At 59.3% G+C, this 14,083-nt stretch overlaps 1 protein-coding gene across 1 annotated transcript in view; it reads left to right on the top strand.

Moving 5' to 3' along the window:
• SLC6A3 (solute carrier family 6 member 3) overlaps window positions 1-1,687 on the top strand; it is a 32,320-nt gene extending 30,633 nt beyond the window's left edge. Inside the window, exon 14 of the mRNA XM_057709522.1 lies at window positions 1,628-1,687. Coding sequence (XP_057565505.1) covers window positions 1,628-1,651 — 24 coding nt within the window. The 3' untranslated portion in view covers window positions 1,652-1,687. The remainder of the gene's footprint in view (window positions 1-1,627) is intronic.
• The last annotated feature ends 12,396 nt before the right edge of the window (window positions 1,688-14,083 follow it).

Raw genomic sequence — 14,083 nt, forward strand, 5'->3', positions numbered from 1 at the left:
TGTGACTCTTCCTGTGAACTACAGATGCCTTGGGCTCCCCAGCACTCAGCCCACCTCGTCCGCCCAGGGTTCGCTGCCCCACCTGGGCATCCCCTCCCCCGCTGCAGCCTAGGAGGCCCTGGAGGCTGTGATGGAGGCCCTGGAGGCCGTGATGGAGGCTGTTGGACAGCTCACCCCACTAGTGTCTCTCAGGGTCTCTGTCCTTTGTCATCTGACCTCCTGTGTCTGAAGACCCATTATTATGTACATTTTCCTCGTTTTAAGCTGTTTCAGATCGTAGAGGATATTCAGTCCCCATGACTTCACCTGCACCAGAAAGATCTTTTTTTGGCTGTGCCATGTGGCTTGTGGGATCTTAGTTCCCCGACCAGGCAGTGCAAGTGCCGAGTCCAAGCCACTGGACCGCCAGGGGATTCCCTGGACCAGAAACCTCTTTGTCTGTAGCTCCGGCCGTTGGCTCTGACGCCGCACAGCCCCCTGTTATGGAAGCGCGTCTCCGTCACATACCCCCTCCTGTGTCCCCTTCACCGACAGCTGCGTGGTTCACTGCTCCTCTGGAAGCAGCGTTTGGCCCTGTGAGCTGTTCAGCACTGTAAGGGCCACGTATCACTTTTTAAACCATTTCTTACACGGCTGCCCAGTAATCTGTGGATCGCAACCTCTCTGGTCTGTGGGGGTCTGAACGGGACCTTCTGTTTCCTGCCAGCCCACACGAGGTGCTGCGGCCTGGTTTCTGGTCTCCTGGTTGCAGGCTCCCGGCTTGATCTCCCCCTGTGGGAACCCCGAGAGGCCCCGTGAGCACACCTTCCTACGAGAAGGTCTCCTTTGGCTTGTCCGGGGCCAGGGCAGAGGACCCTTTCACCCCAGTGCCCAGGGGTGGCCCCGCAACCTGGGCACTGGTCTGAAGTCACCACGACGGAGCCACGGCTCCAGCCCCCAGGCCCCGCCCCCACCCGGTGCATCCCTGGTCAGGCCCTGCCCTCTGGCTGCCTCTGCGGACCCTGTGCTGTGTCCTAAGCAGGTTCTCTGAGGCGGGACGGAGAGCCCTGCAGCAGGACCAGCGGTAGAGCCAGCGTCTTCCCTCCCCGGTGTGGCTGTGTCAGAAACAAGCCCTGCGTGTTCTTGCCATTTAGTGCAGTCGAATGGCTTGTGCTCAAAAATAGGCTGAACTAACAGCTGGGTAATAACGGGCGATGACATCTGTGGACAAGTAAATAGGGCCTCTGTCCACCTCACCTGTCCCTGAGCGGTGAACGAGGCCTCATCCCGCACCCGCAGGGTCACACGAAGGAGGCGGCAGGGGGCACTGGGGTGGGCTGAGAGGCCGCAGGAGAGAGGCCACGTGCTCGCAGCTGATGCCACGCTTTCCGGGGGGCCGCGGAGGCCGCTGGTCCGCGCTCTGGCCCCTCGAGGCCACTGTGCCCTCCGACATCTCTTTGTGAAGCGATGACCTGTCTCCGTAAAGTTGAAAAGGGCATCAGGTCTGTGGCGCCCCAGGAGCAGGGCTGTCCCCGCTCCGCCCACTCGGCTGAGCAGTCCCCCAGCTACGGGCGGTGCCGGCCCAGGAGCCGCCTTTAGCCGAGGAGCTCTTCCCTCGGCGTCTGAATAAACCCTGTTGTCTTTCCAGCTCCGCCACTGGCTCGTGGTGTAGAGCGGAGCGAAGGAGGGAGACCCGCTGGGCGCCGTCCACGGAGGGAAAGACGCACGGAGGAAGGAACGTCTGAGTTCTGAGAGAAAGGAGGGCTGCTCCCGCTCCGTACCTTCTGCTTCGCTGGACGCGCTCTTTGAGTCCTTCCCTCAGGCCGGTCACACCCTCTGTGCCACGGGGAGATGCCCCGCCGGCCGCCGTGTCGCTGTGTACCTTACCTAGTCTGTGCCCGTCCCGCAGGTAGAAACGTCCGAGTCGTGTTCTGTGCGTTAGAGCCGTTCCCCTCCCCCTGCTCCCACCCCAGAGCCCCCTGGAGCCCGCGCCTGGCTGTCATCCGTGTGCAGAGGAGATATACGGTTACAGATCCTCTGCTGAGAATCCCAGCGCTCACCATAGCTTCCTGGAGCCTTTGTTTTGCTTGTATTAAAAAAGCCAAGTGTCATGCTTTGCCTAATTGTGCAGAGGTGAAATGGAGGAAGCCGTACAAAAGCTGACAACGTGGGGCCACGTGTCCCCAGGTCACACAGGTCGGCTCAGGGCCCACTGAGGGCAGGAGGCCCAGTGAGAGACGAGGGTGCTGTTGATTTCCTTGTAGCTGAGACTAAACTCCGTAACATCCGTGTGGGCCATCACCACGCCTGCCCGACGGGGGTCCCGGTCAGCTGGTGGTCGCCTCCCTGTGGACCCCCGGCCATGGAGAAAGCGAGCTTGCCGTGAGCAGGCGTGCATCCCCCGCGGTGGTCCCCAGCCATGCAGAGACCCCGAGGCGGCAGCCTGGACCCCCGCCGTCTTGGGAAGGAAGCCCCGCTGGAGTTTATTTCTCTGAGGCACATGCCGTGTCAGTGACAGCACTTGTTTCCTTAGGAAATGGCTTTTAGAATCGTGTTGACCTGGGAATCAGAACCCGTTCTCAGAATGCAGCGCTGGTTTCTGAAATCCGTTTGCTGACATTCCCGTGGTCGTTGGCAAGGATGTTGGACTCTCGGCCAAGAACAGCTCCCGGCCCTGCCCTCCCGGGGGGAGCCTGGCCACGGTCTGGGGACGCACCGCCGGACGTGTGCTCTGGGCCTCGGGGGAGGCCCTGCCAGACGGGCCCGCAGAGCCTTCTTGGCCATCCCTGCGAACGGACCTCGGCCCAGGCCCGTGGAACGAGCGGCTCAGGGGAAACCAGGCTGTGGACCGGCGCTCAAGAGGAATCGGGCCACGCTGTTCTTCCCAGGAGCGCTTGGCACTCACGTAGAAAACCCGTGTTGTCCACCTGCGTCTGTCTACAGTGACCTCTTGTATGGGCATCACCAACAATAAAAGAAACCTGTGGGAAAACAGCCGTGGCTGCGTCCCTGCTTGATGTCGTTTTGTACAGGAGGCCGCCTCAGGCCACAGCTCACCCCCCCAGAGGATGCGCCTACACTCGCCTCTCCCTGGCAGAGAGGGAGCACGGCCCCCAGGCCCCCAGGTCCATTGGGCTTAACCCGGACCCACCACAGGGCCCCCGCTGGCCCTGCACCATCTCCTCCTCCCCTCCGTCCCCTCCTCCCCTCCATCCCTTCCTGCCCTCCATCCCCTCCTCCCCTCCATCCCTTCCTGCCCCTCATCCCATCCTGTTCTCTGTCCCCTCCAGCCCCTGTCCCCCCCTGCCCCCCCATCCCATCCTGCCCTCCATCTGTCCTCAAGCCCTCACCTGCCTGGTCAGCTCCCCTGCAGGCTCCCTAGGTGTCCAGGCTCAAGCCATGAAGTCTGACCACTGCTACCGCCCAGCCCAAGAGCCTCTTCTGGGGACACGACGCCAGAGTCCTGCCCTTGGTCCCTAAGGATCTCTTGTCCACTCTGGCCAAAGAGGTGCTTCTAGACCCCAGTCAGCTCTGGCCACAGCCCAGAGGAGAGCTCTGTGGTTTATCCTTATGCTTGGACGCCACCTCTGGAAGTCTGCTCTGACCCCTGCTCCTGGGTTCTGCCCCAGGCCAGGTCTCCTTGAATCCCCACGCTCCACAGGTGTCCCATGGAAGGGCGAGTGCTCACTGTCTCCCCAGTTTCAGCAGGACCTCCCCTGGGAGCAGGGGCTGAGCTGGTCTCGTTAGCTTCTGCTAGTGTCTTAGACCTGGTACCCAGCGGACAGTGGCCCTCCATTTATATTTACAGGTGAATGAGTTAATGGATGGGTATTTAGTGGGATGGGTGGTGTGGATGGATAGAAGGAGGAAAGGGAGAAAGGAGGGAGGAAAGAGTGGTAGAAAAATGGATGGATGGGTGAATGGACGATGAATGGACAGATGATGGAGGGGGTGGCTGAGTGGATGGATGGAGGGCTGATGGACAAGTGGTTAGGTTGATAGATGGATGATGGATGGGTAAATGGATGAATGGTGGATGGATGTGTGGATGGTTGGATGGATGGATGGATGCATGCATGGGTGGGTGGGTGGATGAAAGGGATGTTTGGGTGGATGGATGGATGGATGCGTGGGTGTGTGGACGGGTGGATGGGTGGATGGACTAATGGGTGGATGGATGGGTGGATGGATGCATGGGTGGGTGGGTGGATGGATGAAAGGGATGGTTGGGTGGATGGTTGGGGGGGTGGATGGATGAGTAGGTGGATGGATGAATGGTTGGGTGGATGGAAAGGTGGGTGGATGACTGGATGGGTGGATGTGTAGATGGATGGATGGATGGTTGCGTGGATGGATGGGTGGGTGGGTGGGCGGATGGATGGGTGGATGTGTGGGTGGGTGGATGGGTGAGTGGGTGGGTGGGTGGATGGATGGGTGGGTGGATGGGTGGATGGTGTGTACTTGACTGGAAGAACAGGTAGGAGAATGGGTGGAAACACAGATGGTGGAAGGTCCTGTATTGCGTCTAAAAGCCTGTCATTCTGGTCCAGTCTCACACCCCAGTGGGGCTAGCCATCTGAATGCTGTGATTGGTGTTTGGTCTCCAAGGGGTAGTCAGGTTCTTTAATACAAGCAAAACATGTCGATTTCGAAATACCTGAAGAAGCGTTTTCGTCTCACGCTGACCTGGGGCAGAAGCTAGCCCCCTGGGTGGGAGAGGCTGTCTGGGCCCTAACCCTGTCGATGGGAGTCCTCGGTCCCCCGTCCACGCCGCGCTTTGCCATTGAATTAACGCTTTTTGCCCGTGACCTTTAAGACACAAAGTCTGGGTGTTAAAGCCCAGAAAAGCCGTGTGATTTTTCCTTGGAGAGAAGCATTTTAATAAAGGTTTGGCAACGGTGAAACAGGCGATTTAAAGGGTAAACGGATTCCTCTGAGGTTGGCTTTCTTTGGTCTTGCTCCACAATCCTCCCTTAATCTCTCTAGATGCATCCGACCAGCCACGTTCGTGGCCTTTACCTGTCTCCTGGTCACCGACAGCAGGAAAAGTTCACTGTTTTTGAGACAGTTAATTTAGCAAGTCCTGTGTTCCGTGATTCCCATGGAAGACACTGCCACGCCCTGACTTCGGGGGACCTGCCTGCTCCCCTCCTCCTCTCGAGGACCTCCAGGACCCCATCACCACCGACAGAGCCTGAGGCACCAGCACCTCTCAGCAGATCTGGGTCCTGCAAACCAAACCCACACTGGGCCCTGGTACCCAGAGGCTGCGCAGAAGACCCACCCAGAGCTGGGAAAACAAAACAGAAGCCGAGAGTCACACGCTGGTCCTAGGTAGCAGCGCCCCAGGGGACGCGGGCTGCCCCTTGCACGGGCCACAGCAGGCAATTTTTGGTGCCATTACACAGAATGGGAAACATCCAGTTTAGTGCGTCTGGCTTGAGTTCTTTTCAATTTAACAAAATAGAAAATATCCGAGTCAGTGCACGTGAGAAGGGCAAGTTCTGCTCTGTGAAACGTGTGTTTCAGGTGTGCACCTTACCTGCAGGAGGGAGCGACAGAGAGAGGAGACAGAAAGTCAGAGACAGATGGGAGGGGGAGGGGAGACAGGCCCCTGCAGGTCAGGGTCAAAGGCCTGGGGTGCCTGCCCTGGGTCAGGGGAGCGACCCCCACCGTCTGCCCGGCGCCTCCAGGGCGGCCTAGCCTGCAGCCCCGTGGGGCCCCGCTGCACCCCTCTGCACAGGCGCGGCGGGCGGCTTCCGTTCGCCTAACAGAGCTTAAAGATCGAGTCCGTATTGACTCAGCACTGAACGTATTTACCCAGAATTTGAATCATTCTACTTATTCCAGGAGCTATGATCCTCTTTGCTTCAAGTCATTTGTTGTGTAGACAAGGGATTCTGTGGGACAGGATGTTTCTCTGGGTTAAAACCCACCTGGTGTCTGTATTTACACAGTGGTTGGCTCGCTCCCGCCGGGATCAAAGGTTAATATTTGGAGCAGATTTCAATAAGTGTATTCAGAGATGGTGTTACAACCCATCAGCTATCAAATGCTCTGATATCCTTTAAGCCTTGTTCACACAGAGAAGCTAACTGTAAAATTCTAAAATATTCTATTCCACCAAAGACAAGATCACCTTGAAAGTTTAGAGGTCCAGCCCCAAGGCAGCAACAAGAAGCCGCCCGGGAAGGTGACCCCGGGCGGCCCCCCGTGCTCCGGGCCCCTCCTCCGGTGACGGAGCCGCGCCAGGCTCAGCCTTCATCTCCTGGATGGGGACTCCAGGTGTTCGAGAAGGAAGTGGGAGAAGGGGGCAAGGGCAGGGCTGGCCCGACGGCCCAGGGGAATAACGGGTCCTGCCGCTGCCCAGGCGAGGGTCCGGACTGCCCACCTGTGCCTGCTTGCTATAGATGCTGCCCCTGCCCAGCTGGCGGGCTGTTGAAAGGATTAAAACATTAAAACGTGGAACGTGCGGAGAGGTCCTGGGTGAACGTGGCTGGTGGTGTAACTTTGCTTCCGTCGGCTCTTAGCGGTATCTCAGTGAGCGGACATGGTCTAACATGCGTCCTGGTTACGGCTGGCGTGGAGAAAAGTTGTTTTTAATCCAGTCAACAGTTTGTTTTTATGGCTCTGACTTTGGAAATGCACATTTATCTGGACCCATACGTTGCCTTTCCTCCCCTCTCTGACCACAGCACCGCGACCTTGTGGGTGTGGTGGGACACCGGTCACTCGTGCGCCCCCTGCTGGCGTGGCTCGGGCGCCTCCCCACGGGCATCCACGGCGCGCGTGGATACAGGGGCCGGGGCTTTGGGGATGTGGGCACAGCCGCAGCCGGGAGAGGCCCTGCCCACTCATGAAGTGGCGACAGGGGCAACCAGGACCTGGAAGGAGGTGCCTCTTGGGCGGGAAGTGGAGAGTGGATGACCCCGTGAGGCTGGGGGCTCATCGGTCCGAGCCCCACCCCCCCGCGCCCCCGGCTGTCCTGCTCCGGTGGCCCCACTCCAGTGGCCCCACTCCTGTGGGCCCCGCTGTGAGAGCCTCGCAGACGCAGGGCCCCCTACGCCCAGCAGACTGAGTGCCCTGCTCACAGCCCTCCTTCAAGCCCCCCTCCCCTTGCACCACGTCTGATGGATGGGAACGGCCGTGGGGGTGATGCAGGGTGAGATGGGTGGGGTCTCCAGGCCTGAGTCGCCCTGCGCCATCTCTGGGTCCAGGGCTGGACATCAGGTTTAAATACCGGCTCTCTGTGCTGAGGCTCTTCAGCTGGGAAAAAATCTTACACCTCCTCGTTCTCTGACAGAGGAACACGTCTCTGTGTTTGGGTTCAAATCAGGAAAGTCTTCCTTGTTTTAGCAAAACAACAGATTTTTACCAAAAAAAAAAAAGGGGGGGGTTTCAAATTAAAACTGCACACAATGAGATTCAACATGAAAGGCAGGACTGGAAGATTCCAGGGGACACGGAGGCGGAAACCGGCGCTTACGTGAGAGCCTCAGATGAGACCCGGTGCCTCCCCGCCCCGCCCACCACAGGCCGGCCACGACCAGGAGAAAAGGGGCAGGTGCGGAAGGAGCACGGGAACCCCCCTGAGTGGCCCCAGCCGCCCCGGGGTCCTGTGCCGTCGGCAGGGAGACGCGCGGGCCCCCGACCCGTCCCTGCCCTGGGACCGGAGCTGTGGCGGGCAGTGTTTGTGTGGCAGGATGTCTCCACCAGCCATGGGCCAGAGCTTTTCCTACATTGAGCCAGACTCTGAAAAGTCTGCTGACTGTCCGGGGGGGTGGCCGGACCCCCCAGAGCAGAGGAGGAGGAGGAGCAGCAGGAGGGGGAGGCCTGCAGCATGGCGGGGCGGGGAGAGGCCTCAGGGGAGAGGTCACAACCCCATCGCGGCTCCTCTCCTCCAGTAGCGGATACAGACAGTCGAGGGCGGGGTCCGGCCGCCTGTCCTCAGAGGACAGAGACCTCTGCGGGGTGTGAGGGGGCTTCGGTGGGGCAGCCTGGGTGGGGGTGCGTGGGCTCCACCCTCACGGGCTGGGGACAGGGAAGATGCTCAGGGAGGCCAGCGCACACTCGCGTTGGGGTCTGGTTGACGCGAGGAGGACAGAGAGCCACTCAGGGACCCACACAGCACGTCCTTCCTGGGACAGCGGCTGCACCTGGACCCCAAGACGGCCCAACGCCTTCCACGGCAGGCGGGGCCGAGCTTCTGGAGCCACACCGCCATCCTCCCCGGGAGCGGCTCCGCAGGGCAGACCCTGGGGCCGCACCGCAAACCCTCACGGCCGACAGATGCCTGCCGAGCGCGCCCTGTGCTGGCGGTCCCCGTCGAGCCCTGCCCGGGACCCCCGGCCCGCCCGCCGCCCCCCCTGGAGAGCACGGGGTGGCCCAGGGAGAAGAGGATTCCCGCCAACGTCACTGGCGTCGTGGTCGAGAGAGCAGGTCACTCGGTCGGGGGAGTGGTTTCGGTGTGCGTGTGCCCGCATGTGGCTGTGTGCTCGTGTGAGCACGTGCACGCGTGTGCAGCGGGAGCGTGCGCCGCCCACACGCGCGGTCGTGGTGCCGGGCCGGGGGTGGAAGGTGCCCGGGTCTCCTCCCCAGGGGGACGGGGAGCAGACGGCAGAAGGCACGGGCCGCGGGCGCCAGAGGGGAGCTCCGGGAGCGCGGGGGTCGGCCTTCCGGCTGTGGCAGCAAGGATAACGGCCCTGCATCTACGGGCCGGGCGGGGGCCGAGGGGCAGGGAGCGGGGAGCTGGGCCTGAAGCCCCAAAGCCCAGTCGCACGTGCGTGTGCTCCACGAAGGCGCAAACCCCCCAAAACGTGAGTCTGCACAGGACGTGCTAACAAGCAAGGAGGACCAGAAGCGTCCACCGATCCGGGGGCAGTGCCCGGCCGTGTGGCAGCCATGGGGGCCACGAGCACCTCTGCAGAGCTGCCCGCCGGGGCCGGCCGCCCGGATGGTCACTTCTGACCCCTGGCCAGGCTGCGGACCCGCCCTCCTCCCTCTGGCGCTCCCAGGAGGGACACTAGCCACTGCCTCGTTCGTGAGCTTAGTTTCATTAAAACTGAATGAATGACCCGGGCGACCAGGTGCAGAGGAAGCAGGACCACACACCGGCCCGGCCACCAGCCTGGAGCCCAGGGCCTGCTCCTGTCCAGCCAGACGGGGGCCAGCACGCCCCTGGCCCCGGCCCGAGCCCCCACGCCGTGCCCGGCAGCCCCGCACGCCCCTCCTCCCTCAGCCCCTCCCCGCCGGGCTGGCCAACTCTCCTCCGGGCCCAGGGTGTGCCCGCCCAGCCCGGGCGGGCGGGTGGATGGACACCTGTCCTAGGCCGGCCCGGGTCTCTAGGAGGCGGTGTTTTGACTGAGCAGCAGAAGACGTAGAACCGTGCCCTCCTTAGGGCGTTTGTTTTGCACAGAGACGAGTGAGCAGTCCTGAAATTGCTCTGTATTTCCTCCAGGATCGGGCAAGCGGCCAACCACGTGGGTGACCAGAACGGCTGCATCATTTCCAGGCTCCGCACAACAGGAGAGCGCCGGGCCCTCGTTCAACACGCGTTAAGAAGGTCAGGACGGCGACAGTAGGGCCGTGCACTGCGTCCCCCGGAGCGCGAGCCCTGGGTAATGAGAGTCTCGGGCGGGGGTCTGCACGCGCTCGGGGTTGTAACACAGACACGGGTGTGGACGCGCGCGTGGCTGGGCGGGCAGCCAGGCGGAGAACTGGGCGCAGGTGTGAGGAAGCACGTTCTGAGCTCTGAGCCCACCCTGAGCCCAGGACGGGCTTCTGAAGGTCCTTCTCCCGCCAGAGACAACAGGGCTCCCTGGAGAAAGCGCTGATTCCAGAGCTCAGGCCCAGGAGGCACCTGTGAGCCTGGAGCGTCTCGTGGGGCCGCACAGCGGGGCCCACGGGAAGGACAGAGCCACCCCCAAGGGCTCCCGAAGGCCAAACCTGGGACACGCTGAGCAAAGAATAACCTTAATGACCGTGACAGGTACGACCGTCCTGCCTCAGCCCAGGCTGCCCCGACCAACACCACAGACGGGCTTAAACAGCAGGCAGATTTCTCCCGCCCGGGGGGCTGGAGGCCTGAGACCAGGGTGCTGACGGGGTCCTCACACGGTGGAGACAGAGTCACCAATCCCACCCTGGGCCCCACCCGCACGACCCTGTCTAACCCTAACCCCTCCAAGGCCCCCTCCCGACACGCCCCGTGGGGCTCGGGGCTTCAGCCTGTGGGTTTGGGGCACCCAGACGTGCGGCCCACCACACCAGCTAGGGAAACGAGTGCCCAGAGCAGGAGAAGCAGAACCCCGGTCCATAAACGTAGAAGGGCTGACGGACACGGCACGGCCACGTGGCAGACACCGCAGTGACCGCTGCTCTAGGCCAGAGCAGCAGGGGATGTAAAACCTGGTGGGAAAATTGTGAGGCGTGAGATGGTCAGTCTTCCCACGAGACAGTCAGCTGAGAAGCAGCAAGCTCACGGGGGAGCAGACGCCCCGCCACCAAGCAATCAGGAGAACGGCCCACCGCGCACACGGGTGAGAGGCCCCCAGGAGGGCCCGGTGCCGCCGCCGTGGCCTCCTGTCCGAGGCCACGCCTCAATGTGGCGCCAGGCAGGAGCAGAGGAGTCCCGGGGGAGAGGCGCAGCCGGGGCCAGCGTCCCCCAGATGGGCCACGGATGAGGAGCTGTCCTCTTGGAGGACACCCAGGAGATGGGATGACTAAATGCCGTGCATGTCCCGCGGCGGCTCCCGCTCAGGAAACGACGTCCAGGTGAGCCCGCATCTTGCTGCTGTCGACAGGGTTCACAGGGTCGGCGATCCCCCCCACCCCCCGCCGTGAGCAGTGCCGGCCGGAGACGCCAGGTCTGCGGGGAGCAGCGCAGGACGCGCCCGAATTCCCTGTGCGGCTTCGGTACCTTTTTACACGTCCAAGATCATTTCTAAATGAAAACTTAGAACGTAACCCTAAAATAAAAGATTTTCTTTTGTCCTGGGAATATATCCCACTGAGACGCACAGTGTGAGTGCTGCGTTCAGAGGTCATTCACGAGAATTCCTCTATCTGTGCGGCCTCGTCGCTGCCATGCTGCCCTACGGCTGTGCCACGTGGAGTGGCACCTCCCCAAGTGCACGTCCACCCGGAATCTCGGAGCGGGCCCTCATGTGGAAGTGGGGTCTCTGCACACGTGAGCAGTTCGTCCCCCCAGACATCGGCGTCCAGGACGAGGGACAGTAAACTGCTGTCGTTTTAGACCCTGCAGTGTGCACGCTCCCTGGGCAGCCCCGGCGCTGACGCAGCACATACGTCACTTGTTCCACGGTAAGGGACGCCTGTTTCCTTTTTTTTCTTTTTTTTTTTTTTTGGCCCCGCCAGGCAACATACAGGATCTTAGTGCCCTGACCAGGGTTCGAACCTGAGCCCCCCCGCAGTGGCAGTGCGGAGTCCTAACCACTGGACCTCCAGGGAAGTCCCAGCGGTTGCCTGCTTCCTTCTTCCTAATGTCATGATGTCATCCTGCACGTGTGCAGACGCCATGCCCTCAAGCGAGAAGCAGCAGCAGATTCACCCGAGGTCAGCCCTCCCTCTCCCTCCGCTCCTAGACGAGCTGTTAGACTCTCCACTTGCTCCAGACCGCCCTCCCCCCCCGCGGCTGCACCACGGCTTCCGTCATCAGTGTCGTACAGCGTACCTGCTGCCCCAGGAGCCCCTGTGCTCCGTCTGGTCTTCCCTCCCCACAGCCCCTGGCGAGCACTGGCTCTTGTGCTGTATCTGTCGTGTCATCTCTTCCAGAATGTCATACAGTTGGAATCACACAGTCTGTAGCCTTTGCAGGCTGGCTTCCTTCACTTAGTAATGTGCATTTAAGGCTCCCCGGGGCCTTTTCATGGCTCGACAGCTCACTTCTTTTCAGGTCTGATGTACCACACTGTATTTACCACGTCACCTACTAAAGGACACCGTGGTGTTCTCCGAGTTTCGGCAATTATGAATAAAGCTGCTATAAACGTCCACGTGCACATTTTTGTGTGGACAGTCTTCAACTCCTTTGGGTAAACAGCACGAGGTGTGATTGCTGGATCGTGTGGTAAGAGTAGGTTTGAATTTGTAAAAAGCTGCGCAGCTGTCTTCCGAAGTGCATGCACCATGCTGCACTCCCGGCAGCGGTGGGTGGGGTTCCTGTCGCACCACGTCCTTGCCAGCACTTGGTGCTGTAGTGTCCTGGATGTCTGCCTTCCTAGCAGGTGCCTGATGGCGTCTCGCTGTTGCTTTAACTTGCCCACAGGACGTGGAGCACCTTTTCACGGGCGACTCTGCCATCTGTGCACCCTCTTCGGCAAGGTGAACATTCAGACCTTCTCCCATTTTTAAAATGGGGTTGTTGGCTTCGTTATTACTGAGTATAAACAGTTCTTTGTTCATGCTGAATAACAGTCCTTTATCAGATGCATGTTTTGCAGATATTTTCTCCGCGTCTATGGCTTTTTTCATTCTCTTAGCTTTCACAGACACTGCATTCATTTCAATGAACCCCAACTTATCACCTCTTTCTTTCATAGATCATACTTCTGGCGTTGTGTCTAAAAACGCATCTCCAAACCCGAGGTCACCTGGGTTTCTCCCGTCTTGTGCTCCGGGAGTGTCCACTGAGTTCCCTGATCCATTCTGAGCTGACTCCTGTGAAGGGTGTGAGGTCTGCGTCTGGATTCATCCTCTCTGTGGACGTCCCTCGTCCAGCACCATTTGAGGAAGAGACCGTCTCTGCTCCGTGGGGCTGTCTTTGCTCCTCTGTCGAGACCGGTGACTGTGTTTACAGGGTCTGTTCCTGGGCTCGCTGCTCTGCCCGATGCTCTGTGTGTGGGCTCTGTCCCCGACACCCCGCTGCCTCGGTTCCTACAGCTTCCCAGGAAGTCCTGGAGTCGGGGGTGTCCGTCCTCCAGCTCATTCTCCTGCAGTGTCGCCAGGGCTGTTCTGGGTCTTCTGCCTTCTCTCCACGTACATTTGAGAATCACTTTGTCAACATCCACAAAACAGCCATTGGGATTTTGATTGTTACATTTCATTTTAAATGGTTGAATTTATTGATCTTCTATTTGTTCTTCTGAATCGTAAACCATAACTAGAAAGGCTTTTCTCCCCCGTAATATCCAGGGCTTCACCCGTGTTTTCCTATAGAACTTACATATCATTTTTTTTATATTTAGATCTCCATCCTCTGGAGGTTATTCTGGTGTAGAGTATGCACTAAGGATCAGTTTCATCCTTTTCTAAATGGCTACCCAGTTGTCCCAAGAATATTATTTTCAAAAGTCCATCTTCTCCCACCTTTACCACAGATCAAATATCTATGTTCATCTGATTCTATCCTGGACTTTCTCTTCTATTCCATTGGTCTGCTGTCCAAAAACTGAAATTTCAAATATTCAGACCAACAGAAGAATTTTCAAGAATTAATGATGAGGGGGACTTCCCTGGTGGCGCAGTGGTTAAGAATCCACCTGCCATTGCAGGGGACACGGGTTCGATCCCTGGTCTGAGAAAATCCCACATGCCACGGAGCAACGAAGCCCGTGCGCCACAACGAAGAGTAGCCCCACTCGCCGCAGCTAGAGAAGCCTGCACATAGCAATGAGGACCTAACACAGCCAAGAGATAAACAAACAAATAAAAAAGAAATATATTAAAATAGATGACTAACAAGGACCTACTGTACAGCACAGGGACCTCTACTCAATACTCTATGATGAAAATATGGGAAAAGAATCTAAAACAGAGGGCATGGATGTGCATGTATAACTGATTCACGTTGCTGCACACCTGAAACTAACACAACATTGGAAATCAACTATACTCCAATAAAAATTAAATAAAAAAAAGAATTAATGATGAGGGCTTCCCTGGTGGTGCTGTGGTTAAGAATCCACCTGCCAACGCAGGGGACATGGGTTTGATCCCTGGTCCAGGAAGATCTCACATGCCGTGGAGCAATGAAGCCCATGCGCCACAACTACTGAGCCCACATGCCACAGCTACTGAAGCCCGCATGCCTAGAGCCTGTGCTCCACAACAAGAGAAGCCACCGCAACAAAGAGTAGCCCCGCTC

Source organism: Hippopotamus amphibius, chromosome 15, assembly GCF_030028045.1.
Source record: "Hippopotamus amphibius kiboko isolate mHipAmp2 chromosome 15, mHipAmp2.hap2, whole genome shotgun sequence".
NCBI classification, from domain to species: Eukaryota; Metazoa; Chordata; class Mammalia; order Artiodactyla; family Hippopotamidae; genus Hippopotamus; species Hippopotamus amphibius.